Here is a 25,549-nt window from a genome sequence, read left to right on the forward strand (position 1 = left end):
GTACAGTTCTTGCAAATCAAACCTAAAGCACAGCAGTAAAAAAAATAAATACTACTAAATTCTGGGCTAGGAAACACAAGTTGTTGTCATGGGGAAAAAGGGGTTTCATCCAACGTTGTGTGAGCAGAAGGCAGCAGGGGTGCCGAAAGCTACCAAACATTGCGGTCTGTGTCATTTGGAAATACATAGTGAGAGGAAGAGAAATTGCCCTGAATCAGGAGGAAGAATATTGCGCCCCACTGAGCAAAATTCTTCCACTGAATTTTTGAACCAGCAGTTTTTGACGGTTCAAAGAATGGTGCTGGTTGCTTGGAAGCCCTCCATTTTAGCAAGATTCCAATGTGAACCCTCTCCTGAATCAGGAAGGATTTTGCATTCAAATCCCCTTCTAAAATGAAAGAGAAGGCCTTCCTTTTAGCAGGGGTGAATTTAACAGCAAAATGATGTTTAAAATTGCGTGGGTAGGGAGTTAAGAAAGCAGCAGCCAAGCATCTTAGCATTCCACTGTACATGCATTATTACTATAACAGTGAGCTTGGCCCTCATGCAGGTAGCGAATTGCCACTCCGGCTCCTACACACCCCTTTGTGGGAGAGTTAAATCAGAAAGTCTACATCATAGAACTTTACCTTGGGAATATTTTCATAGCTTCAGGTTGTGTCATAAGGACAAGCAGTGGGTGGATGTTGGGTTCATGCAGAGAAGTGTGTGACTGTGCCTTCAGGCTAATTATATGATTATTACAGGTGTGGGCTTTGTGAAAACCTGTAATGAACACAAGTTAATGTTACTAATATAGATTTTTAAAAAACATGTAGCTTAAGGAGTGTCAAAAGAGAGATGGGTTTTTGGGGTTTTTCCCCTTTAGGTTTCCGGTTCACCTAGGTTGCCTTGTACGCTGGGCCGTTCCCAGGGCCAGTAGCTGGGATTCCTGCCTTGGGGGATAAGGGAATGCCACTTTCCCAGACTCCCAGCGCCAAGGCAGGTGCAAAGGAGATGCAGCAACTTGCAAAGAGCAATTAAAGAAACCGCCCGAAACAAATGAAACTAAAAGCAGTTCTTAAAAGTTACATAAGAAGCCACCTCCCACAAAAGATTCTCACTGGTTCATTTCAGTCTTCACATTAACTACTATTTCATAGCCAGAAGCAACATGAATCCAAGGCTCAAGGAGTGCCAAATTGAGACTCTTTATCTTACATTCCCAATGAACAGGAATTTTGCTTTGTTTTTACTATTTCTGCCCTTTCCTGAAAGTGTCGCCCCCCCCAATTTCATCTGATCTTGTTAGCAATGAGTCTGATTCTAGTAATTCAGAATTAAACTCAAGACAAATTCTTCTACTAGGCTTCCGTCTGTTTCACACACAGCCTTCTTCTATAGAAAAACAGTTAATGTAATAGTGAAAACCACTGACTGTCACCTCCTCCTTCAACTACTTTGGCCTGATGGATAACGCAAAATGAGCTTTATGGCGAGGAGCTTAACAATGCAAAGCTTCTTGACAAATTTTAACTTTATTTTCTATTGTGTCAATGTTAAAATATATTGTAACATGCTCACAACCGCAGGCGAAACATTAAAATGGATAACCATTATATATTTAACAAGATATGAACAAGTTGCTACTATTGTCAAATTGTTTCTATGCACACCAGGATTCAGATTCTATAAACACGGAGAACATGTCATTTGATAATGTATTCCCAAGCTTCTAAGCATAGAAGACTATGGGAGTGAGACTGTTTCCTACTTCACAGATTCCTTTTGCCTTCCAGCAATCTATTCTGTAGGGTAAATTAATTGTGGGAATTACTCATGGGGTGGTGGGGTGGGGGGAGAAGCAGTAATTAATTCCTACATTTAGACGTCACCAAACTGTTCAGAACTCCCACTAGCCAATCAGACATGAACTTCCCTTTTTTTGCTGTAATGAGAGTTGCAAAATAAGGCAAATACTACGCAGTTTCTGCCTGTAGGGCATGGGGGCTTTGACAAACTGTGATCAGTACACTGAAGATCTAGACTTGATTGCTACCTTTGCTGAAAAGATTAACTGACACACCTTTCTTTAAACAAATCATGTTCTTTAGTTTCACAAAGATTTATTTCTTCAACTTTGGCTGTAAGCTATGGGTATTACGAGTCACAAACTTTGTCTTAAATACACTTTCAGCCAAATTATCTACAATTATACAGTGGTACCTCGGGTTACAGACGCTTCAGGTTACAGACTCCACTAACCCAGAAATAGTACCTTGGGTTAAGAACTTTGCTTCAGGATGAGAACAGAAATCGCATGGCGGCGGCGCAGCAGCAGCGGGAGGCCCCATTGGCTAAAGTGGTACCTCAGGTGAAGAACAGTTTCAGGTTAAGAACGGACCTCCAGAATGAATTAAGTACTTAACCCGAGGTACCATTGTATCTACCTTTCTTTAGAAATCTTTATGCATCTATATTGGGCAGGATAATTTTTTTGTGGACTCCCTAACTTTGTCCCTTTTTTTATCCCCCCCCCCCCACTTCTATGGGTATGATGCTATGAAGCCAAAACTCTTGTTTAGAGCTCCCCAAATTTTCCATTTAAAAAAAACAAACCCGAGGTACCACTGTATCTTCTATTCATTTGTCTTATTTCCTCTTTTAAAGCCATCAAAGTTGGTGAGAACTCCATTGTCGAATTCTAGTTAGGTTGGAAGGACAAAACTCCATTTTCTCTGTCAATTTCACTTCTGACCTGACTTCGTAACTTTCTACTGATCCTACTTCGTAACTGAAATTAATCTGGATTACATACACATGCTTGTAAACATATCAGATAACTTGAAGCTTCTTAGCTGGCAGTCCAAATACCCCATCAGAAGCAGCTTTATGACATTTCCACATTCTCCACGTATGCCGTATTCCAGAGGAGTCTGAGCCACACAACCTTGCAAAATGGAATCAGTAACAGCTTGCTGTTAATTCGGAACAAATTCCCTTCCAAAAATACATTTTTTTAAAATGCCACAGCAACTAGCAATTCGCTTCCAAAAAGCTTGACATGTCGAAATACAGGGTTAGGAAAAGTCTAATAAACTATCAAAAATATAGTTCCATCATGTAGCTAGTAATAAAAGGGAAATACTTTCATAGTTCTTCATCTACACTGCATTCATTATGTGGTTCCAATGTCTTCATATCGAAAGCTATGGAATCAAACACATCACTAGAAAATCATTTATTTACTCTATTTAACCATCTCATTCCACGCAACAACTAGCTACTTCCATATATAAACAAGCACAACTGCAAGCAGATCTCAGAATCACTGCTGTGAAGCAATAATCATTCTGAACAAAATCTCTCTCCCCCCTCCATTTTTAATGGAAAATATTACATATACTGGGGTATGCTGCTCAGCACCTTTGAGATAAAACAGATTTACATTGAATAAACAGAAAGATATTTTATTATGCTGCTAATGCAGTTGAAGGTCATGATTCAAACCTCACATAACTGTGTGCTGAGCAACCTCTACATTAACTGAACCCCACTAAATGCTGATCCCCCCCTCCTTTTGCAAGTTTCTGTTTTCATATCATGTTGGTTTAGGGGGAAAGTATCATCAAGCAAATGGCACAAAAGCTGAAATGTTCCTATGTTTTTTATTGAAGCCCTGGGCACAGATTGTGGAAGTTCCATAAAATCCCCAACGGCTGGTTCTTTAAGGCTTCAAGGAACAGGGCAGAGCTTGGAAACAGCAAAGCTTTAGGAGCAACAGAAATAGACAGTCCCTGACCTTGTGTGACCAAAGTCAGAGATGCTCCTCAGCTTGACTGAGCTAAAGCTTCTAAGAGGTAGTCCTTTTCTACCCTATTAAGCCATCTCCTTAATTTCCCAAACTTGGGTCTCATCAGTTCCCATCATCTCTGACCACTGGTCCTGCTAGCTAGAAATTATGGGAGCTGCAAGTCCAACAACAGCTGGAAACCTACCGTATTTTTTGCACCATAACACTCACTTTTTTCCTCCTAGAAAGTAAGGGGAAATGTCTGTGCGTGTTATGGAGGGAATGCCTACGGGTGGCGGGGGGGGGGGGATCTGCTGCAGTCGTGAGCAGAGGATCCATGGTTCCCCTTCCTTCCCTCCTCCGTGGTTACAAAGCATGGATCCACATGGATCCTCAGGATTTTTGCATTGGGCTACTCCAAACTCACTGTCAGATCACATGTCTGTGGCCACAGCATGAACCACAAAAATCATATATCCACTATTTCGTTTAGATTTTTTTCCTCCTTGTTTTCCTCCTCTAAAAACTACGTGCGTGTTATGGTCTGGTGCGTGTTATAGAGTGAAAAATACGGTAAGTTTGGTAAACCCTGTCTTAGTTCATATAACTGAAAACAGCCCTACCCTAACCCCAGTCCTACTTAGAGGGACACACTATACATTCCAAGACAGCCTTCCTCAACTTTGTGCTTTCCAGATGTTTTGGATTACTATGACTGTGCTAGCTGGGGTTGGTGGAAGTTATAGTCTGAAATTATACATCTGGAGCAGGGGTCTGCAACCCGCGGCTCCGGAGCCGCATGTGGCTCTTTTACACCTTTGCCGCAGCTCCGGGGCGGATACTAGCGAGGGGAGGAGGCGCATTGTGCGCCCCGACACTCCCCACTGTGGCGGGCGCTGTACTGGCTGTGACGTCGCATGGGGCGGTGCGTGCGTTAGTCACGCACCGTCCCGACGTCACCTTCCCGCCCGCTGTCAGATTGCGGCTCCGGAGATATATTTGTTTTAAATGTTGCAATGGTTTTGCGGCTCCCAGGTTTTTTTTCCTTCGAAAACGGGTCCAACTGGCTCTTTTTGTCTTAAAGGTTGCAGACCCCTGATCTGGAGGGTACCAGGCTGGAGAAGGCTATTCTAAGACAAATTAAAGAGAGAGAGACAATGAAAGCGCCCCATCCAAAGAAACAATCAGTTCAAAAGTTATTGTAGGGCCAATGCAAACCTGCACTCTTAATAGGCATGTTTGACAGGAAGGCTCCAATACTTTGGCCACCTCATGAGAAGAGAAGACTCCCTAGAAAAGACCCTGATATTGGGAAAGATGGAGGGCACAAGGAGAAGGGGATGAAAGAGGACAAGATGGTTGGACAGTGTTCTCGAAGCTACCAGCATGAGTTTGACCAAGCTGCGGGAGGCAGTGGAAGACAGGAGTGCCTGGCGTGCTCTGGTCCATGGGGTCATGAAGAGTCAGACACGACTAAACGACTAAACAACAACAACAATCCTGTGTCCCAAATCCAAAATACTGGGATCAATACATGAAAAGGAATTCAACATGAGAGTGAGAGTCAAAGTAGATGTTATTTTAATTGTGTAGCAAGCAACAATGTCTCTTTTCCCCCTTCATTTAATATACAGGCTCAAAGGGGCAAGAAATTATCATGGCAACATGGAAGAAGGAAAGCTTATTCCTTCCCTCCACAGATGCTATCAGAAGGAAACCCTCATTCCCTCCTGAGCCTGTAATTAAATAAGTGACAATGGGAGATTTATTCCCCACCCTCAATGTTGAGCCCGGGTGAGTGAGGGATTTTTTCTCCTGATCATGGATGGGTAAAGAAAAAATAAACTTTTCCCTGCACAATGTGGTCTGGATGACAATTCCTCCTCTCTCCACAAAGGCTTATAATTTAATAAAGAAAAAAACACAGACATAGCTGCATGCTACACATTTAGCATAACAAGCAGTATACATATATATTATGTATATACATACATAATTTAATTTGTATGCTGCCCTTTCCGTAGTTCAAACCATGCTCAAGACAGCTTACGTTAAAAAAAATGTAACTACAACATAACAAAAGTCGTCATAAACAATAAACACTAAAAAATACACAACCAAACTGAACAATTTCCACATAAATCACAAGAAGAACTAAAATAAAAATACAAAAAAGCAGCAGCAACAGCAACCATGACCCTCGCCCCCCCCCCGCAAGAAAAACCCCTAAACGGTGTGGCCTTGCATTCCAGGGTTACAAACTATGAATAACAGATTTGCCTAAGCCAAAGCAATGTTGTTGTTGTTTAGTCGTTTAGTTGTGTCCGACTCTTCGTGACCCCATGGACCAGAGCACGCCAGGCACTCCTGTCTTCCACTGCCTCCCGCAGTTTGGTCAGACTCATGTTTGTAGCTTCGAGAACACTGTGCAACCATCTCGTCCTCTGTCGTCCCCTTCTCCTTGTGCCCTCCATCTTTCCCAACATCAGGGTCTTTTCCAGGGAGTCTTCTCTTCTCATGAGGTGGCCAAAGTATTGGAGCCTCAGCTTCAGGATCTGTCCTTCCAGTGAGCACTCAGGGCTGATTTCCTTCAGAATGGAGAGGTTTAATCTTCTTGCAGTCCATGGGACTCTCAAGAGTCTCCTCCAGCACCATAATTCAAAAGCATCAATTCTTTGGCGACCAGCCTTACCAGAACCAAAGCAATACCAGAACCAAATCACGTGACCACTGAAAAAGTAGTTATTGAAATCCACGATGTATTGAAACATAAGGGTGCGTAGCTTACAACGAAATAAAAGAAAGTAGCCTTAAAAGGCCAACATTCTCAGGTCACATATGGAGGAGTTTGAATTTGGATTTGATATCCTGCTTTATCACTACCTGAAGGAGTCTCAAAGCAGCTAACATTCTCCTTTTCCTTCCTCCCCCACAACAAACACTCTGTGATGTGAGTGAGGCTGAGAGACTTCAGAGAAGTGTGACTGGCCCAAGGTCACCCAGCAGCTACATGTGAAGGAGCGGAGACGTGAACCCGGTTCACCAGATTACGAGTCCACCGCTCTTAACCACTACACCACACTGGCTCTCATATGCTTGCAAATGGCTTGGAAATACAGACAAATGATCAAATATATACGAACCCACATGCATATTTTGTTGGGGAAGGATTCCCCACCCACCAAAGCCATCCAAAACAGTTTGATACGGAACGTATCTTACTCTAGAACTGAATGAGTTGCCGCCTGTGGATGGTAACGGTACAGAAGGAGGCACTGGTTGACTCGAAAGACTCCACCACCTTTTCGGAGATGTTCATAAAAGAACAGCAGGTCTTCTGGGGTGCCCTGGAAAGAAAAAAAACCCCCACTTTTTTCAGATCAAAAGCAGGTAATAGTACAAGCGTAACCATGCCTACTCAGAAGCAAGTTGTATTGAATTTAATAGGGTTTACGCCAAGGAAAGTGGAGTAAGAATCCTGTGTGATATATAATGTGATTGTGTTCAATGACATCTTAAAAAATCTCGACATTAGAACCAATGCATACACCTGTCTAATGGATATTTAGAGACATTCCCTAAAGCTAATTTAATATAGAGCGTTACTCTTGCACAGGACATCCACAGATCAAATGTTACAGGCCTTTTGCTGTACTTTATCAATGTCAAAAGCACACCTGCATGCTCCCTGTAAAAGTAATAATAATACTGTGAATGGCAAACCTTCCAGATCTCCAGTTGCTTGTCGTAAGATTGCTAAGAAGCAGGTGGCATGTCCAAATACATCCACACAACACAGTGCTGAGTGAGCAGCTCATCACAAAAACTTCTTGAGAATGAGAAAGAGAGATCTGATCAGAAACATCCCTTTGCCATGAAAGTAGTATTTTAGCAAAGTGGGGAGAGGATGTTTATAGCCTCCCAAATGTGCAATATCGTTTCAGGATGTGAGAGTCCATTTCAATGGGAAGGTCTATGGGCATGCCCCAGTACCATTCTGCTGAAAATTAAGCCGCACAACCATTTCAAAACCCTGCCCTCTTGTTTTCATATAACCGAAGGTGATGACTAAACAACATCTGTTTTAATTTAGCAACACTGCAGCCTCTTGAGACTATAAAACAGCCCGTATAATTGTCAAATGTTCTCAAAATATTGTTTGTTTCTCATCCCACTCTCGGTTACCAAGCTGTCATGTGATGGTGCTATGTAAATAAATAACTGATTTACTCGGCATGGAGTATTTATTCAAGCATTGTGGCATCAGAATGAAAATGAATCGCCACATGCTTATCCACACACTAGGTGGCTAAATATCTATTCGAGGAGCATGTTAGCTTTTTATTACACATCATTTAATGCCTGTACAAAATGAAATTGCTAAAATAATTAGAACATTGTGTTACTTTGCTTGATTTTCCTTTGGCTTCAGATTATTAAGAGAAATGTGTATTAAATGAACCTTTGGTACTGAATTTGAGAAATGCTGATTTCTCCCCCCACTGCAGGGTTTATTGGTCCAATGCATTTTGAAATTACAGTTCCTCTTCAGAGGCACTGCAAATAAGAACTTGGAATTCAGTACTTATATGAAGCAAACATTACAGTTCCCAACATGGGTGGGATGGATGGCAGTCGCTGTGCCAACTCTCAACATGCCCACCAAACCTCTAGATCTAATTACCTCCCTTCTCCTCATTTTTTGAGACAACATTCTAAGGAAGCCTTCTTACTCTGATTCAGGGATTTCTCCTTCTTCCTCCTTCTTCCAAATCTCAGCTGGATGCTCTTGGCCTCCAATTAATGCCAAATACATGCCGAGATGCTGCTTCTCTAAAAAGTCAGTGTGCCCGCAGCAATTACCCTATAATTAAAGGCTGAATCATACATCTAGGAGTGCCATGGACCCAGACTTTGGGTTTCTAAAATTACTTTTTCTAATTTGAAATGATAGAAGAATGGAAACAACAATTACGGAGTAAAATCTATAGTATTATGACTATGGACGCATTAAAAAGTATACAAATCAACACAATTGGGACAATGAATTAAGAGAAAATATTCCTGAATAAGTATGGAAGTGAGTTTGGCACTCAGACTCATCGGACGACGAGATTGTTCTAGGTTGGCAGGAGTGGCAAAAAAATGTCTAAAAAGGCGCTGCTTTCAGCACACTGAAACCTACCATGCCCTGGGAATCAAAAGAGGGCACCTGAGCGGTAGTCAACAAAATACGTAGTCTCTCAAACAGCAACAAAAAATTCACAACTGCATATTAGCAATTGCAATCTTAACAAATATGCATCAGGACATCCAGAGGTACTGGATTAGTTGTAGTTTCCGTGTCACCTTCAAAGGTAGCCCCACATAGAACGCATTGCAGTAGTCCAAGTGAGAGATAACCAGAGCATGCACCATTCTGGTGAGACAGTCCGCAGGCAGGTAGGGTCTCAGCCTGCGTACCAGGTGGAGCTGGTAAACAACTGCCCTGGACACAGATTTGACCTGTGCCTCCATGGACAGCTGCAAGTCCAAAATGACTCCCAGGCTGCACACCTGGTACTTCAGGGGCACAGTTACCCCATTCAGGACTAGGGAGTCCTCCACACCTTCCTGCCTTCTATCCCCCAAAAACAGAACTTCTGTCTTGTCAGGATTCAACCTCAATCTGTTAGCCACCATCCATCCTCCAACTGCCTCCAAACACTCACAAAGGATATTCACCACCTTCATTGGCTCTGATTTGAAAGAGAACTAGAGCTGGGTATCATCCGCATATTGATGAAAACCCAGCCCAAACCCCCTAATGATCTCTCCCAGTGGCTGCATGTAGATGTTGAAAAGCATGGGGGAGAGGACAGAACCCTGAGGCACCCCACAAGTGAGAGCCCAGGGGTCTGAACACTCATCCCCCACCAACACTTTTTGAACACGGCCCAGGTGGAAGGAGCAGAACCACTGTATAACAGTGCCCCCAGCTCCCAGCCCCTCTAGACGGTCCAGAAGGATGTTATGGTTGATGGTATCAAAAGCCGCTGAGAGATCCAGCAGAACTAGGAAACAGCTCTCACCTTTGTCCCTAGCCCACAGGAGATCATCGACAAGCGCGACCAAGGCAGTTTCAGTCCCATTAACTACATATATATAACATATATAACAGCGTAGCGAATACATTTTGGAGGTGTGGAGCATTGAGTGCTGATATATTCGTATTTTTGGTCATGCCCTAAAATTGTGGTATTTTGGAAAGTTGCAATAAATGAGATTAAACTTATAAGAGGGTATGAATTGCCAGAGGCACAGTTAATTATATTGTTTAGAAATATTAAAGATCTGGTTTTACCAGTGGTGGGGAAATGATGAGTGGTCACAGGGAGACGAGGGAGAAAGTGGGGAAGAAGAGGAAGCTGAAGGGGTAATGAGGCTCAGTGAGCTGGGAGTCTGTGGCAGAAAGAAGTCCAGAATCAAAGGCAAAAGCTGAAGCAGGGAAGAAGGGAGGCTAAAAAGCGGAAATTAATTCGGTTGGTGAAGAGGCACAGGTGTCTCCACCTCCTGCTGAGACAAGCTCCTCTTCTCCCTTGTCTCCAAGAACCAGAAGAAGCATGAAAAGAGGGGAGGAGAGATTGGCAATGGGCAGTTGCTGTCTCCCTTTGATTGGGGGGGGGGGGAACCCTAGAGAGGAGGGGACTTAGGCAGCTGTGGGGAGGCAGGGACCTTCAGTCTCAGCAACGGCTTCATGGGGGCAAGAGCTACTGGAGATGAGTTGCTGTGCTCATTAGGCCTGACACTCCTGTGCAGATCGTGTTTTTGCTAATAAAGAGTTCGCTCCAACTTGCACAGTGTGATTTACTGCTGGCTTGCTTCTGACTGCGGGTTTGGAAGGAGCTGTGGGACTTGGGGGTAAGGGATAAAGAGCTGGGAGTTGGCATGGCGGTAGATGGGGTTGGTTGAGTGGAGCAAGCAGGAGCAGAGCCCCTAGTAAAAAAACCACACAACTTTTAATAGATGCAAATAATGGTTAATGAGTACAACACATTAAGTCCATCTATCTCAGTAATGATAGTAATGGCAGTAGCTTTCGCAAAATTTCAGATGGGGGTCTCTCCCGGGCCTACTTGGAGATTGGGGATTGGGACATTCTGTGTGCAAAGCAGACGCTCTACCTCTGAGCTTCAGCCCTTACATGAAAGATATTGTATTCAGGTTTCTATAATTTGTATTAATAGGTATATTAAGTAACACGGTGGGCGGTAACAAAACTGCGCTGTGGGAGGGTGAAAGAAGACATAACCGCCAGAAGGAGAAAACCAGAATTCCTTCAACCTACCATCTAGCTAGATTTATGCTTCCCCTGTGCTCAACTCTGTGGTGTTGCTTTGTGTCAACTGCAAAATTTAAACCTGCTTCTGTTCCTCATGTCACGCTCCAAGCTAAGTCAAGTTAGGCACCTGGTTCTAATTATCTAGCAGCTTGCTACCCAAGGTCACATGCCTATTTGTAGATTCCATTACACTACATACCGTACCGAGTACTTAAGGTTCTCCCCCCCACACACACATATGATGCAATTATTTTCATCAAGTTCCATATTGTGCAATTCTTCACCGACCATGTCTGGTGGATGTAAACAGTGGAACAAAGTAGATGAGTGCAGTAAAAAAAGGACTGCAGAAGTCAGAGCTAGAAATATTCCAAGTGCTCAGGAATCTGGTGCTGATGCCTAAACATTTTTAACCCAATAAAAATTGGCATATAATAGGTAGGCAGGGGATAAATGATGTTGGCCAAGTCTAGATGCAGAACCTAACTCTGACACTAACTTTCTCTTTGTTCCAAGAGGAAGCAGCTTCAGCCTGCGCATCCACACTTGGACAGCGTATTTCTTACATATGTAATGGTTCAGCAGCTAAGCATCAGACCCACTGGCCATGTATCCCAATGGTGAAAGTGCAGTATCACCAGATGCAAGCACATGTGCCTGGATACACCCACATAGACCCAATGAAATTTATGGACCTAAATTAGTCGTGAGCAATACTTTTAATTTGTCTGAGTTAAAAAGCTAGTTGACTACAACCCATGGCCTCTTGAATGCTTGTGGGCAAGACTTATCAGGAGAGGAATAATGTGTGGCCCAGCAAATAGTAACATCACACGAACCTGATTCATACCAAGAATCCTTCAAAAGATATATAATACAAAAATTCATCTCAACAGGTGAATGCTGAAATCCTAAATGCCCCACTGAACTGATTGGAACTCAGTCCAATACTACCAACTTGGAAGCATTAGAATTAAAGAATCGAGTCTAAGGTTGACTTATAGAAAGGATCAAATGTGCTTCAGACAGTCCAAGTTAAGTCCGTGGAAATGATAACAGCACACAGACTGAATATAGAGATACAAAGGTCAATGTGTATTGGAACTCAGTCCAATACTACCAACTTGGAAGCATTAGAATTAAAGAATCGAGTCTAAGATTGACTTATAGAAAGGATCAAATGTGCTTCAGACAGTCCAAGTTAAGTCCGTGGAAATGATAACAGCACACAGACTGAATATAGAGATACAAAGGTCAATGTGTATCTGGCAGAGGACATATCTGACCTCAGAAAAACAACTGGCTTAAGCTGAAGCAAAGCATACAAAAGTCAAGTGGCTGGGTCAGAGGCTTGATTAGTGACAGTCTCCTATGCATGTCCTCTAACCATGTATCTGCTCCACCTGTAAACCAATTGCAGGAGGGTACAGCCCTCACTTCACTGTTGCTTATCTTTGCGTATTTGTATGCATGCCTGTGTTGGGCCTGTAGCAAAATTTTAGTTTCATAGGTGCTTTAAATCTCAGCAGAGACATGCTCACCGGAGACCCAGCACATTAATTTCATGCTTAGACTGTTTTAAAAACCGCTCCCCCCAGAATTATACAAATCCTGCTAAGCCTCTTGCTAGCTGTGTGACTGAACCCCATTGTCCTGTCCCGATAGGCCTTTAAATCATTTTGACCTGATCCTAAAACAGGAAATCTGTGATGAAGTTATAATTGCTGCATTGTTTGGGAAATAAAGTTAAAGGATTAGTCTCCCAAACAGAACTATGTGAACAGCACTGGCAAACAATACTCTAATTAAACATGGAAAGCGGTGGAAATTCAGTGACTACCTCAGCATGCTTAGTAACATGTTATCAAGACACGTCGCTAAAAGGGCTTGTTTTAAAGCAGTTCATAAGCCTAATTTATTTGGCTCCAGCACTTTCTTTCTTGGACACATCTCAAGTACAGATCTCTGTTCAGTTTTACCCATAATGTGCCAAGAATATCAGAGTCTGCGTTTTGTCTTGATTTTTCCCTAGAGCCCCTTGACAAATCATTTGACAACCTTACAATACTTTGATTCAGCTTTTTTTTAAAAAAAAAAAAGACAAAGCTGAACCAAATCTCCCCCCCCCCCCAATTTCATGGCTTAAATAATAAATAACAACACTCTCCCATTTTGACTAACAAAACATAAGTGAAACTATTCTAATAATCCTCACCAAATTACATATTGCAGCTTAGCTCTGTAGATTTATTTCCTGGTTACTTGCAAGGAAAGAAACAAAATTAAGGACAAAGCCACTTAATTCACAGGCTGCAGTTGAAACACTACCAGCTTCCAATATACTATTGTTCTTGGGATTCATTAAAAATTACTCTCTCCTGAAGATTTTTGAAAACTGACATGCCTAACATTAAGTCTGGAAATAATGAGGGAAGATATCGCATAAGCCAGAGGCAGAACTTCTGGCAGATAACTATAGACCATGGGGAAGTCTAGAAAACCAGGGATAAAATGTATTAAAGTCTCAAGCAAAGATCGATGTTTCACACACCTCTGCTAAGCACTCTTTCTGAATTCGTAAGAGCGGCATCTTTCACTCTTATAAATACTCAACTTTTCTTTTCTGCTTTAGCACGTAAGAGTAAGAAAAAGGATACCATCCCCACCATTCATGTTCCTGCATGGGTTATTGATCTGGGCATGCCTTTGAAATGAAAAGAAGGTTACAGCAATGACTTGTGGGGAAATCAGCATCCTCCTCTGAGGAGCACAGGAATTCTCTGCATCAGGAGTGATTGAATTACTCCGTCTCCAGCGGAGGCTGACTAGAAGGAGGGAAGGCCAGAAAGGTAAACAATTCAGAATGGAAATGGTTCAAAAGCACAAAAAAGCTACACTTATTGAGCAGTAAAAGTTGTGTTTTCTCAGTCAAGGCTATCACGCAAAACTCAACTCCCGTAAATTAGGAAAGGACTCCTATCAATTCTACAAAACAGTCCTCCTTACTGACCTATTTAAAGACACAGTGGAGCCTTACCTTGCAACCTGAAATCTTGGGACTGTATAAGGAACGAACAGGTTTATTGTAGTGTAAACATTTGTAGATTAGAGTCTGCTTCATCATCCACAAAGCTTATTTCACAATAAATCTGTTTGTTCTTAAGATGTCACAAGACTGCTGCAGCAACTCCCGTCTCCCTCAATAAATTAACACCGTTCTGAAACTTGGGAATCACACGTTAGCTGCAGAAGAACCCACTACAGCTTTAAAATAAATGTAGATGGAGGAAATGCTATCAAAGGGATCTGCAAAAAGCTTTTGATCATGCATTCTAAGTGTATTACGTAATAAGATCTTTATTTCATGTCTCTGGTGTATGCCTTTCATTTTAACATTTGAAGAGCAGGTGTGCAGATTTAGTCACAAATGAGAAAAGCAGGTTGCTGCTATGGAGACTTTTTGGTGCATGGCAATACTGGAATGTAGACGTTTCAGTCTGTTTCTATACTTATTGGCAGCAACGTGACACCTGCAAGTTACTCTGCTAGATACTAAAAGAAGGAAAGGAGATGATTACTTAACATAGCATCTGGTAAATTGGGGGTGTTTCTCTTCCCTCATTTCTGTGGCATTTTCTCTCCTGTGGTGAGGCATCCCCCCTAATATTAGGGGTGTAGTTGGTGGGAGAACACTATGCAGTCTTCCTCTGCTGTAGAGAGGAAAGTGGCTTCTAAGGAAGAAGTATTGTCCCTCAGTGTCATGTGTGTACTTAGTTTCCCCTATGAAGAGAAAGCTTGCACTACTTGTTCAGGCAATAAGTCTATCTTTGTACAAACATGGTCAGGTTATATCCCACCACTTTACATTTCAGGAGAATGTGAGATAGCAAGGCCCACGCCATCGGCCTTGTGGGGATAAAGTTCCATTTTGCTTTTCATTTTCTAGAACCATCTTCTGCCAAGAGCATCCCATTTGGTTGCATCAGAGTGAAAGAGGAGACAAGAGAGATCCACTCCATCAGAATGGCTGGGACCAAATGTCATTTGGCCTCTCTTTAGGGTTTCACAAACTTGAGTCTCCAGGTGTTTTTGGACTACACTTCTTGTCATCTCTGAGCACTGGTCCTGCTAGCTAGGGATGGTGGAAGTTGTAGTCCAAAAACAGCTGGAGACCCAGGCTTGGGAAATCCTGTCCTAGAACCACATTCCTCATTGGCACTTCAATCTGGTACTTCTTCATACAGCACCTTGACCATGATCTGTAGCCAAGAAGAAACCTCAGCTGCACATCAAGGTTAAGGAGCAGAAAGCTTAAACACAATCCCATACCGGACTGAGCTAAAGGAACTGGGGAGGAGGCTCCATGGAAGCCAGCACATTTGCTTTAAGCCTTGCTTTGGTGCAGGGTTACATGTGAACACAGCCAATAAATGGTTCCATACTAGTACCAGCACCTTTGGACACACACCCAGTGGCAATGTTGCTAATGGCAATGTTATCATTTTTAACACTATGGAAATAAATTCATGGAAACAGATCTGCCCCTTAGTTTTTATCTGCTCATGCATTTTTCATTTGTGTTCTAATTATTGTATGGGAGTCAAGAGGGCATCTTTATCAGGTACAACCTGAACTCTCTATTAGAAGTGGGATGCCAGCTGTACTCGAGAGCTCAGCACAGCTAACATTAAGCCACACTTAAGGTTTTGCTCGTCTTCACAGTGCTTACCTTTCCCGCTTCATCAAATCTGCCCACGTGACAAAACCATTCTCGGGAACAGAACCAAGTTGGCATAATTACAGTTGGTCCATGGGAAGTAAAAACCTGAAAAAGGAGCATTAAAGCACACACTATTACTATAAAGAGTCCCATTCTTAACAAGTATGTTTTACAAACCATGTGCACGACAACTTCCTTCATTGACATTAATCTAATAGCATGCATACTGTAGCAAGTGTGGCATAAACTTTTTCCCTGTTATGAGAAGTGTACACGGACAAATTATAAGAGATGCTGGGATACAATATCTCCTGTGCTTCGTTTTTCTTAGCTCAAAGCAGCAATGGATGGTGGAGGAGGAGTAAGATTAGTGGAACAGGCTGAGGAATACAATAATGTAAACTTTTCTCTGTTCTTTTCTTGCCCCCCCTTCCCCTCCCCCCAAAATCTGTATCCTCTATTAGGTAAGCAGTACCTTTGGAGGGGGATGCAGGGAGGGAATTTAAATTAGGAAATTACGACATTCACTCCCCACAAGTGGGGGACATCCACTCCTCTGGCCTGACTCCTTCTACACTCGTGACTTGTTTCAACTAAAAGCAAAGCAGAACAAAACTCAAGAGTCTCCAAGCCTACCCTCCTAAGTCGCTGTGTCCCAAGTCGTGTGTGTGGAAAACACACACACACACTCCACAACACAGTTTACACAATAAATGCTATATTCTATCCAGAGATTGATTTGCATTATCTATGTATATTCTTGTTTCTGTGTGCAGCATTCATGAAGAAGCCCTCAAATATCAACCTGACCATGGGGTTTGCTAAGACTGCTTGCTACTTGAGTGTAAGATTGAGGCTCAAGCAAACATCTTCTATTTGCTCCTCGGTGGTGTGTAGCAAGATCTCTATAAACCTTGAAGATCTGGGGTCGGAAATGGAGTTCTTGTGAATCAAGCACACCTGGGTGCTTTACTATTTGCAAAGAACATGCCAAAATTAACAGCCAATGGAAAGTACAGACTTGCATACAAACCAAACAGGAAATATTTGAGCATGTATACACATATGAACACAGATAGCCTTTTGGTACCTGGAAAAAAGATATCTGAATGAAACTAGTGTCTTGGAAATACAATGAATGTAGCCCATAATTTGTATATTTTTTAATGTTGACAGCTTCACTGAGTAATACCAACAAAACCAGGAAGGTTTATAATCGCCCTTTTCTGCTTTAAACAAATATGTTTCAAACCTAGTGTTGAAATAAACCAGAATATCCGGATTATGTAAGGTAAACCTGTTCATTCCATTAATACAAGACCAAATGTCTAGTAAGTTTATAGACTAATCTTGTTGACAAGAAGTTAAAGAACCATGATGCACTCTGCCTTAAGTATTAAACAAAGATATTCTATGAGCTGGTTAAGCAGACAAAGACATAAAAAACAAAAGGACTGCCTTCTATTCATTGAAAATGCTTTTTTCTCCATGGCCAAACAATTTATTGATGGTACTGCTAGTATTAAAACTTCTAAAAGTTAACATTAACACCAGCTTCCTAAATCTACACTAGCATCCTTATTTTTCAAGTGATATGAAACACATAACCTCTGAGGCTAAACTATGGGCAATCCTCAATGAGCTCAAGTGCAGTTCATATGCTCCCTTCTCCTTTTTCCATATGACTGGGAAAAGGACTGTGACAAAGTTCAGCTGCGCTTCTACAGAATCCCAGCTTACTGTTTATGTTCAAACCAAGGATCCTAGTAAAAGATACATTGGCCTGACTCACACAACATAGTAGGGCAAACTATGGCTTACCAGGACCAGACTGTCTGAGTGTGTGGGCTCCAGGAAAGGAGCTCACAGTTGTTTTGCTCTCCCCTGGTCCCTGAGTTGAGCTAAGCCAAACTTTGGCTAAGCATGTTGACTGTACTAATATGTATGGTTAAGCTCTTTCCACACTAACCATGAGCTGTAGCCAGAAAAACAAAACGGCAATAAAAAGTAGTAACCAATAATAAATGGGACAAGTATCTATATATTTGTGGCGGCCTCCTCCCAATGCACATTGCGTGACATCACACACACATGATAGGCCCCATGTTGGGTGCAACTTGGCACCTCTGGCTGAAATTCTTGCACTGATGGAACAACTGACATAGTGCAGTGCTGAGTTCCTCCCATACGTCCAAGATTTATTTTAAAATAATAATAATGGAAGCTGGGCTTATTCCGAAGTCATCTGTGCTAGATGCTAGATACTGCACAGTGCACAGCATATATAAATCAATAGCCTTGTGGATTTGTAGAAAAATGCACGACTGCTCTGCACTTCCTGGTTTTTGCTGAAATGCTATTCATGGAAACCCTTGTGGCTGCCACGAAGGTCTTCAACATACTCTGTTTCTTGCAGCTGACATTCTGCAAACTGGCAGGACAAAGCTTTCCGAGAAGAAAATAGTCTAATTGTGAGGCAATTTTAACAATTTAGGGTCATAATCTGTTAAACCATTTAGCCCTAACAATTTCATATTGTCAATGTGTTTCTTTCTTAAGACCGAGCAGCCGCAGCTCTCTGGTTTTATGGTTTAATACAGTCTGTGCTCACTAATCATTCTTAGCGGAATCAATACAAATCCCAACATAGAATGTCCAGATCCCAGAATGAAAAAGGCAGCAATTGTATTAATCCTGAAAGACCCACAGTAGAAAAGAAGGCCTTGTGATAGTCAACTGCCTCAGGACAATTAGCAATACATATATATTTGAGGCCACACAGGTGTGTCTCGAGATGATATAATCATCTCACAAAGAAAGACAGCTTAGGAACACTAAGGGATGCTCATCTGTTTGTAGTTAATCACCAGGGAGATGACTACTAAATTAAAATAACAACATAACTACAGGTGACGTGATACTTTACTAGACCGCATTCACTAATACATAAGGGAAAGGATAACAATCCCTAAGCCTACTGGAGCAAAATACTGCTTCAGCAACCTTAAATATGAAAGCAGATTAGCTGTGAAAAATGAACAGTAATCTATGATTAGACAAATCAAGGATATATATATATATATATATATATATATATATATATATATTTCTTCACAAACAATGATCCATGGAAACTTCAACAGAGATTCCTTGCAGTACATGAAACAATATGAAGGAAAGAGGAGAGCGGATCTTCAGATATGAGTTTCAATCAAGAAATACAACCTAATTAGCAGAACAATTGAGATCAATGAATGAATCACCCAAGAGGCACCAGCTCTGAGGTTGATTTTCTAATTATTCCAGAAAGCAAAAGAGATCCATGGTACCCAAATGCCAAGACACCCACCATAAAGTACATAACTTAATGTGATCGCACACTTCCCCAACCGACAGCCACAAATCTGGGGAGCCCTGAAGGTTAGGAGTGTTATGACCTCCCAGGAATTTTTTTACTGCTAAGACACACGCTCTCCCCCATATAGTAGAGTCTGGCTCTCATCATGTACTACACTTACGAAGCACAGCACCAAGTCAGGTTCTTCTCCTGAGCTCCAAGTTCTCATCTCCCAAGAAGCTTATAGGAACATTCTTGGAATCATACTACTTGGAAACAGCATAAAAGCTTAGTGCTGGAGAGGATGAATGGCATTTTTCATGTTAACGCTGGAATGGAAGCACCCAACAAATCTCAGCTATCCTCCCAACCATGGAGAGAGGGAATTGTAATGGGGCGGGGATTGTCCCTCAAGTTGTTCTGATGTATCTGAGGTACCCTGTGGTAATGACCCCTACTTCCTCTCCAAGGTCACAAGGGAACCCTGGGGGTCACAATGTTCTCCAGAGGGTAGCAGAATACTCACCATGTTGAACATAAATGCATACATCTGACCTATAATACAATATGCTCTTTTACAGTGGCCTGAAATAATTCTGTCAACACTGGGCTGAATGATGATCCTCAACATCTGCCCAACTGTCACAGACTTGAATACAGAAACATACGCAAAGAATCAACAAGACAAAACTGGATGAAAAGTGAGTTCAGACATAGGCAGGGATTCTGGAAACAGACTGACAGTGTAAAGTGGGCATAAAATAGAGTGTAAGAAGAAGCTGCAGGTCATATTTTTAGGTTTTATTTTTAAAATGGAACTCACAAAATTCTAGTACCACATTCTGATCAAACCACAAACAACTCATCTGGGGTCCCATTCAAAATCTGTTGAAATACAGTTCTATAACTGTTTCTGTAGCATAAACATTTAAATATTTCACTCTGAATAATAATTAGAGTCATAGAAATAACTGTGACTGAACAGAAGAGGGAGCAGTTTTATCAGTCAGGCACACTGTGAATCATGCATGTTAGGGTAGATCAATGGAACCATTCTTGGCAAGAGTTTGCATAAATCACATTTATTATGTTCAGCCCACACTATGACTAGGGGGAAAAAAGTTTCTTTACATGAAGATACTCAATAAGTTTTTTTAAAAAAGCATAGTCAAATTTATACATTAAAATAAGCACCCCACATTAATAAGCAAGCTGATTAGAAATACTGTACATATGTAAAAACATTTGCCACAATCCTATGCACACTGATGCAGTTCACAGACTCAACTGAAATAAATGAAATCTATAAAAAAATTAACCAAGACTAAAATGACACCCAAAAGGTCCAAGTGTTGTGAACAATGACTTGATCACTGGAACAGAGATCACTTCTGAAAACATTCACAGAGACAAACCTCACTTTGAACAAAACACCCTATGTAATACAGACTGTACTATTTCATAGCATAGATGGATCCTGGACAGTACCCCATATCAAAGTGAAGTATAGGGAGTTTTCTGTAAATCTCAATGCTGAGCTTATCCATTTCCTGTCTCACTCCTTAATCTCAATGAGAAATGAGTCCCGGCACCCTCATTGGTCCACTAAAAATATTAACAATTCCAACATACTACATGAATTATTCAATATATACACATATATTCTGGGGTGTATGGGGTAGCGTGGGTAGATAGATAGATAGATAGACAGGCAGGCAGAACAATGTACACACACTGTAGAAGTATAGGTGAGCATAGGGCTTGACTTTTAGACTTATGTATATTAGATATACTTTTGCATACAATTTTGGATATATTGGTCACTTTTCAAATACCCAGCAATGTATGAGCAGCTTGGATGTAAAACAAATGCTCAATATAAGAGTCAATCCAGTGACAGAGCAAAGCTTAATCATGTTACAGCTGTCAGATTCTGTGTATAAATCCACTTAAAATGGATTCTTCCTCTATCCCTAGTGAGGAAACACGTGTCTGAATGCCCTGTTCAGAGAAATCGGCATGCTAGAGAGAGAGAATCTAGGTCAGATCCCTTTTCTTTCATATGCTAACTTTTCTTGTCAAGGGAGTTTTATGTGTGTTGAGGGGGAGGGAATTTAAAATGTGATTCCTGCACTCCTTGCAGTCTGAATGCAGTGCAGTCTCATGTGGGCTGTGCTGTGGGCTATTTTTAAACAGGCTGTTTAGTTCTCAATTTGGGAAATCAGGTTAACTTTATTTTGAGGGGAGCTTAAGAGACTTTGGTTTTTTCCATAGAGTAATTAGCACCTTCCAAGCACTATAACCCGTGCATATGTCAAAATTCAGAGCTGTGGACACTTCCGCTTTGGGGCACTTGTATGCAATCAATGTGTGCATCCTGGGAATCCTGTAAATAGTGAGCAAATTTCTGAAGGGCAAGAGTGCAAGCTGGCTGCCATTCTGTCACGACCATAGCCACACCTGCAGCTCCAGGGTCTCTTCTGAAGCTGAGAGTCTAAGCTATATCTTGACCTTGAGTGAAGCAGTGAGCTCCCATTGCTCTGTCCCATCTTCTGTCAGCCTAGAAGTTTGAAAGCATACCAGTGAAGGTAGATAATAGGTACTGCTGCTGCGGGAAGGTAAACGGCGTTTCCATGAGCTCTGGCACTTGTTATAGTCCTCCACGCACCAGTAGCAGTTTAGTCATGCTGGCCACGACCTGAAAAGCTGTCTGTGGAAAAACACCGACTCCCTCGACCTGAAAAGAGAGATGAGCGCCGCACCCCATAGTCACCTTTGTCTGGACTTAACTGTCCAGGAGTCCTTTACTTTACCCTTCACCTTTTACCGGAGCTCTAAGTGCAGACATCTAAGAGGGTTTGCTCCATTAAGCAATGGAAGGCCAGACTCCTAGTACAGTGGTACCTCGGGTTACAAACACCTCGGGTTACAAACACTTCAGGTTACAGACTCCGCTAACCCAGAAGTAGTACCTCAGGTTTAGAACTTTACCTCAGGATGAGAACAGAAATCGCATACCGGCAGCCCGGTGGCAGCAGGAGCCCCATTAGCTAAAGTGGTACCTCAGGTAAAGAATGGTTTCAGGTTAAGAACAGACCTCTGGAACGAATTAAGTATGTAACCAGAGGTACCACTGTATAACATCTACCCTTAGTCAATCTGGAGGCCTCACTCTGACTGCCAATCACAATAGCTAATGGTCTACACGCCTTTTCCTTTCTCTACCTAACTAGATACCCGAGACCAATTTTCATACAGTCCTGGGTTAGGCCCCTGACTCAGAAAGTCCCATTTCAAGATCTGCATACCCCAACTTTATCCTCTACAATGAAACTAGAGTATTGCTGAGAGTGGAACATTCCTAGGGGCACCACTATCAGCCCCCATTTCTATTATTGCCCCCCCTCAGAACACTAAGACTATTCCAACTGTTCTGACATTCATTACATGATAATGATATTTATTTCACTGCCCCAAAAAACAGGCTGTTTCTTATTTGGCATTTGGGAGCTCAGAGCCCTAAGCACAAAGGGTTCTAAATTGCATGGGAAGCCTCACTTCAGGCCTTCCTCTCCCAGTGCACAGAAGGTGGTAGAACGAGGTGATGTGGATACAACAAAGTTTGAAGGCCCTACTGTTATTACACTTTTAATGGGTTTGTAAACCATGCAGAGTCCTGCGTCCTGGCCAGGCCATAGCTCTCCTGACACATTATTTGGACTGGAGCTGCAGTGTGAAGATACAACCTTGGAAGAGACAGCGTCGCCTTGGTGGGTCCCAAGACTCAGCTACATTGCCAAAGCAAGAACACTTTGTATGTTTATGCATTCTAACACTGTGACACCAGATGGTGCTGTGGAGTTCTGTTTTTGCTTACTCGATTTCTCACACACAGTTTGCAATGCGTTTCACTGACACACTTCTTTGACGGGTCTAGATCCAGAAAAAGACCCAGTTTGCCACACACCCACACATTGGCACGCACGCAGACACACACAGGCTGAGAGCCTCAGCTGTGCCCCTGCATCCTGGCCAGGCCTGCATTCTGGCCAGGCCTGCGTTAAACATGCACTAAACAAATACAGTGGTACCTCAGGCTACATACACTTCAGGTTACATACGCTTCAGGTTACAGACTCCGCTAACCCAGAAATAGTGCTTCAGGTTAAGAACTCTGCTTCAGGATGAGAACAGAAATCGTGCTCCGGCGGTGTGGCAGCAGGAGGAGGCCCCATTAGCTAAAGTGGTGCTTCAGGTTAAGAACAGTTTCAGGTTAAGTACGGACCTCTGGAACGAATTAAGTACTTAACCCGAGGTACCACTGTAAACAAATTCTTATTTTCCTGATTTCTGAAGTTATGTTCTGGCAATCTATTAAGAGCCAGCCCTGAAAGATCAGAAACATTCCATTTTGTGCACAGAGAGAAAATCAAGGAGGCTTGAGATTTTCAATCTCGTACATACCTCTCATCATTCACACACACACAAAGGAAACAGGGGGAGAGAAAACACTTGGAATAGGTTCACTCTTCTTCACAGCTTTTTTTTTAAAATAAAACAAAACAAAGAACATTAAAGCAGTCTTTTCTTCTTTAAATAGCTGGGAATAACACTTCCCCTAGCATCTCAAACTTCTACGCATTTACTCATCTGCAGCTACTGCCAAACCCTAGAGCAATGGGAACTCTCAAGTTCTGTGCAGTGATCATGAGAAGTGGATAAGACACTCGTACACACGTAAACTATGCCAAGTTCTGCAGTCAGCAAGACGAACTGGTAAAACTGCATTATGAAACACTTTGTGAATTAATCCGTAGGAGTAGATCTGGCTTCTTCAGTAGGATAATAAGTTTATTCTTCATTTTCTGCCTTGCCTCAAGGAAGCTTAAGTCATATTTTTAGAAAACTGTGACTTGGTCAGCCACAGAAAGTTGATTTCCTAGGGTTTCAGAGGGAAAACACCAACTGACTGTGTTTCAGAGCATCCTCGACTCAGTAGATAAACTGACTTGAGGCTTTGAAAGCAGTGCGTGGGTGTCTTTATTCAGTGGCATGGTGCAGGGCGTATCAGCCCTACTGCTATGCCAAAATGACCATGTAACAAAGGTTCTTCTGTCATTTCTCTATGGTGCCTCTTCACTTGGTCTACTGCAGGGGTCAGCAAACTTCTTCAGCAGGGGGCCGGTTCCACTGTCCCTCAGACCTTGTGGGGGGCCAGACTATAATTTGAGGGGGGGGGTGAAAGAATTCCTATGCCCCACAAATAACCCAGAGATGCATTTTAAATCAAAGGACACATTCTACTCATGTAAAAACATGCTGATTCCCAGACCGTCCACGGGGCGGATTTAGAAGGCAGTTGGGCCAGATCTGGCCCCCGGGCCTTAGTTTGCCTACCCATGGTCTACTGGCTTCATGCTAATCCTGTTGAGAATGACACATTGTACTGGCCTGCATACAAAATCCCTGGATTGTGCACTTAAATTGGAAGATGAGCACTCCACCATCACTTTCATTCGCATCAGCTTTTCTTTAGCAATTCTGGAGATCTCCCCACTTATATCGCCCATTGCTGAGTTCTGCAAGCACTGCCTAGTGATGGACACAGGAGCTGTACAGCTCTGTGAGCAGGAGTGAGCAGGGAAAATAGAGTGGGATTTATTAGAGGTGTTCCCATTTTCAAGCTGTTGCAATATTTCTGACCATGTTAACAAAGGGACAAAAGCATTTCTCGCAGGAGCAACTTTCACAGTACAGTGGTGCCCTGCAAGACGAATGCCTCGCAAGATGAAAAACCCGCTAGACGAAAGGGTTTTCCGTTTTTCTATGCGCTTCACAAGACGAATTTCCCTATGGGCTTGCTTTGCAAGACGAAAACGTCTTGCGAGTCTTGCGATTTTTTTCGCTTCTCCCCCTTTTTCTAAGCCGCTAAGCCACTAATAGCCTTTAGCCGCTAAGCCTTTAATAGCCGCTAAACCGCTAATAGCGCTATCCGCTAAGCCGCTAATAGGGTTGCTTCGCAAGACGAAAAAACCGCTAGACGAAGAGACTCGCAGAACGGATTATTTTCGTCTTGTGAGGCACCACTGTAACGGTTTAAACAAAATAACAAGACTACACCGGGGGGGGGGGGATTAATGGAGCACTAAATACACATAAAGGCAATATATTTAGAATATATATTTTTTCTCATTAGTATTTCACTTGCTCTTGCCTCTCCTAAATATTTTTCTAACTCTAAATAAGAAATTAAACATAAAAAAGAAAACGTTCCTTTCCCACAACATTTCTATGCACTCAAACATTTTCAGCCATATCTCTCCAATGTGAACATTTACTGAGGTAGATGTTTCCATTCCATAAACTATCTTGCAGTATTATTGGGCGGGGGGAAGTAAT

The 25,549-nt window shown here is 42.2% G+C and overlaps 1 protein-coding gene across 3 annotated transcripts in view; it reads right to left on the reverse strand.

Annotated features, from left to right (window-relative positions):
* Nucleotides 1-25,549, reverse strand: part of B3GNTL1 (UDP-GlcNAc:betaGal beta-1,3-N-acetylglucosaminyltransferase like 1) — a 173,835-nt gene that overhangs the window by 39,501 nt on the left and 108,785 nt on the right. For all 3 annotated transcript variants that reach the window (XM_083487654.1, XM_083487655.1, XM_083487653.1), the window contains exons 7-8: nucleotides 15,823-15,918; nucleotides 6,995-7,119 (exon numbers count right to left, since the gene is read on the reverse strand). In XM_083487654.1, the coding sequence (XP_083343780.1) occupies nucleotides 6,995-7,119; nucleotides 15,823-15,918 (221 nt within the window). The remainder of the gene's footprint in view (nucleotides 1-6,994; nucleotides 7,120-15,822; nucleotides 15,919-25,549) is intronic.

Source organism: Podarcis liolepis, assembly GCF_965112155.1.
Source record: "Podarcis liolepis genome assembly, chromosome: 2".
Lineage (NCBI taxonomy): Eukaryota > Metazoa > Chordata > Lepidosauria > Squamata > Lacertidae > Podarcis > Podarcis liolepis.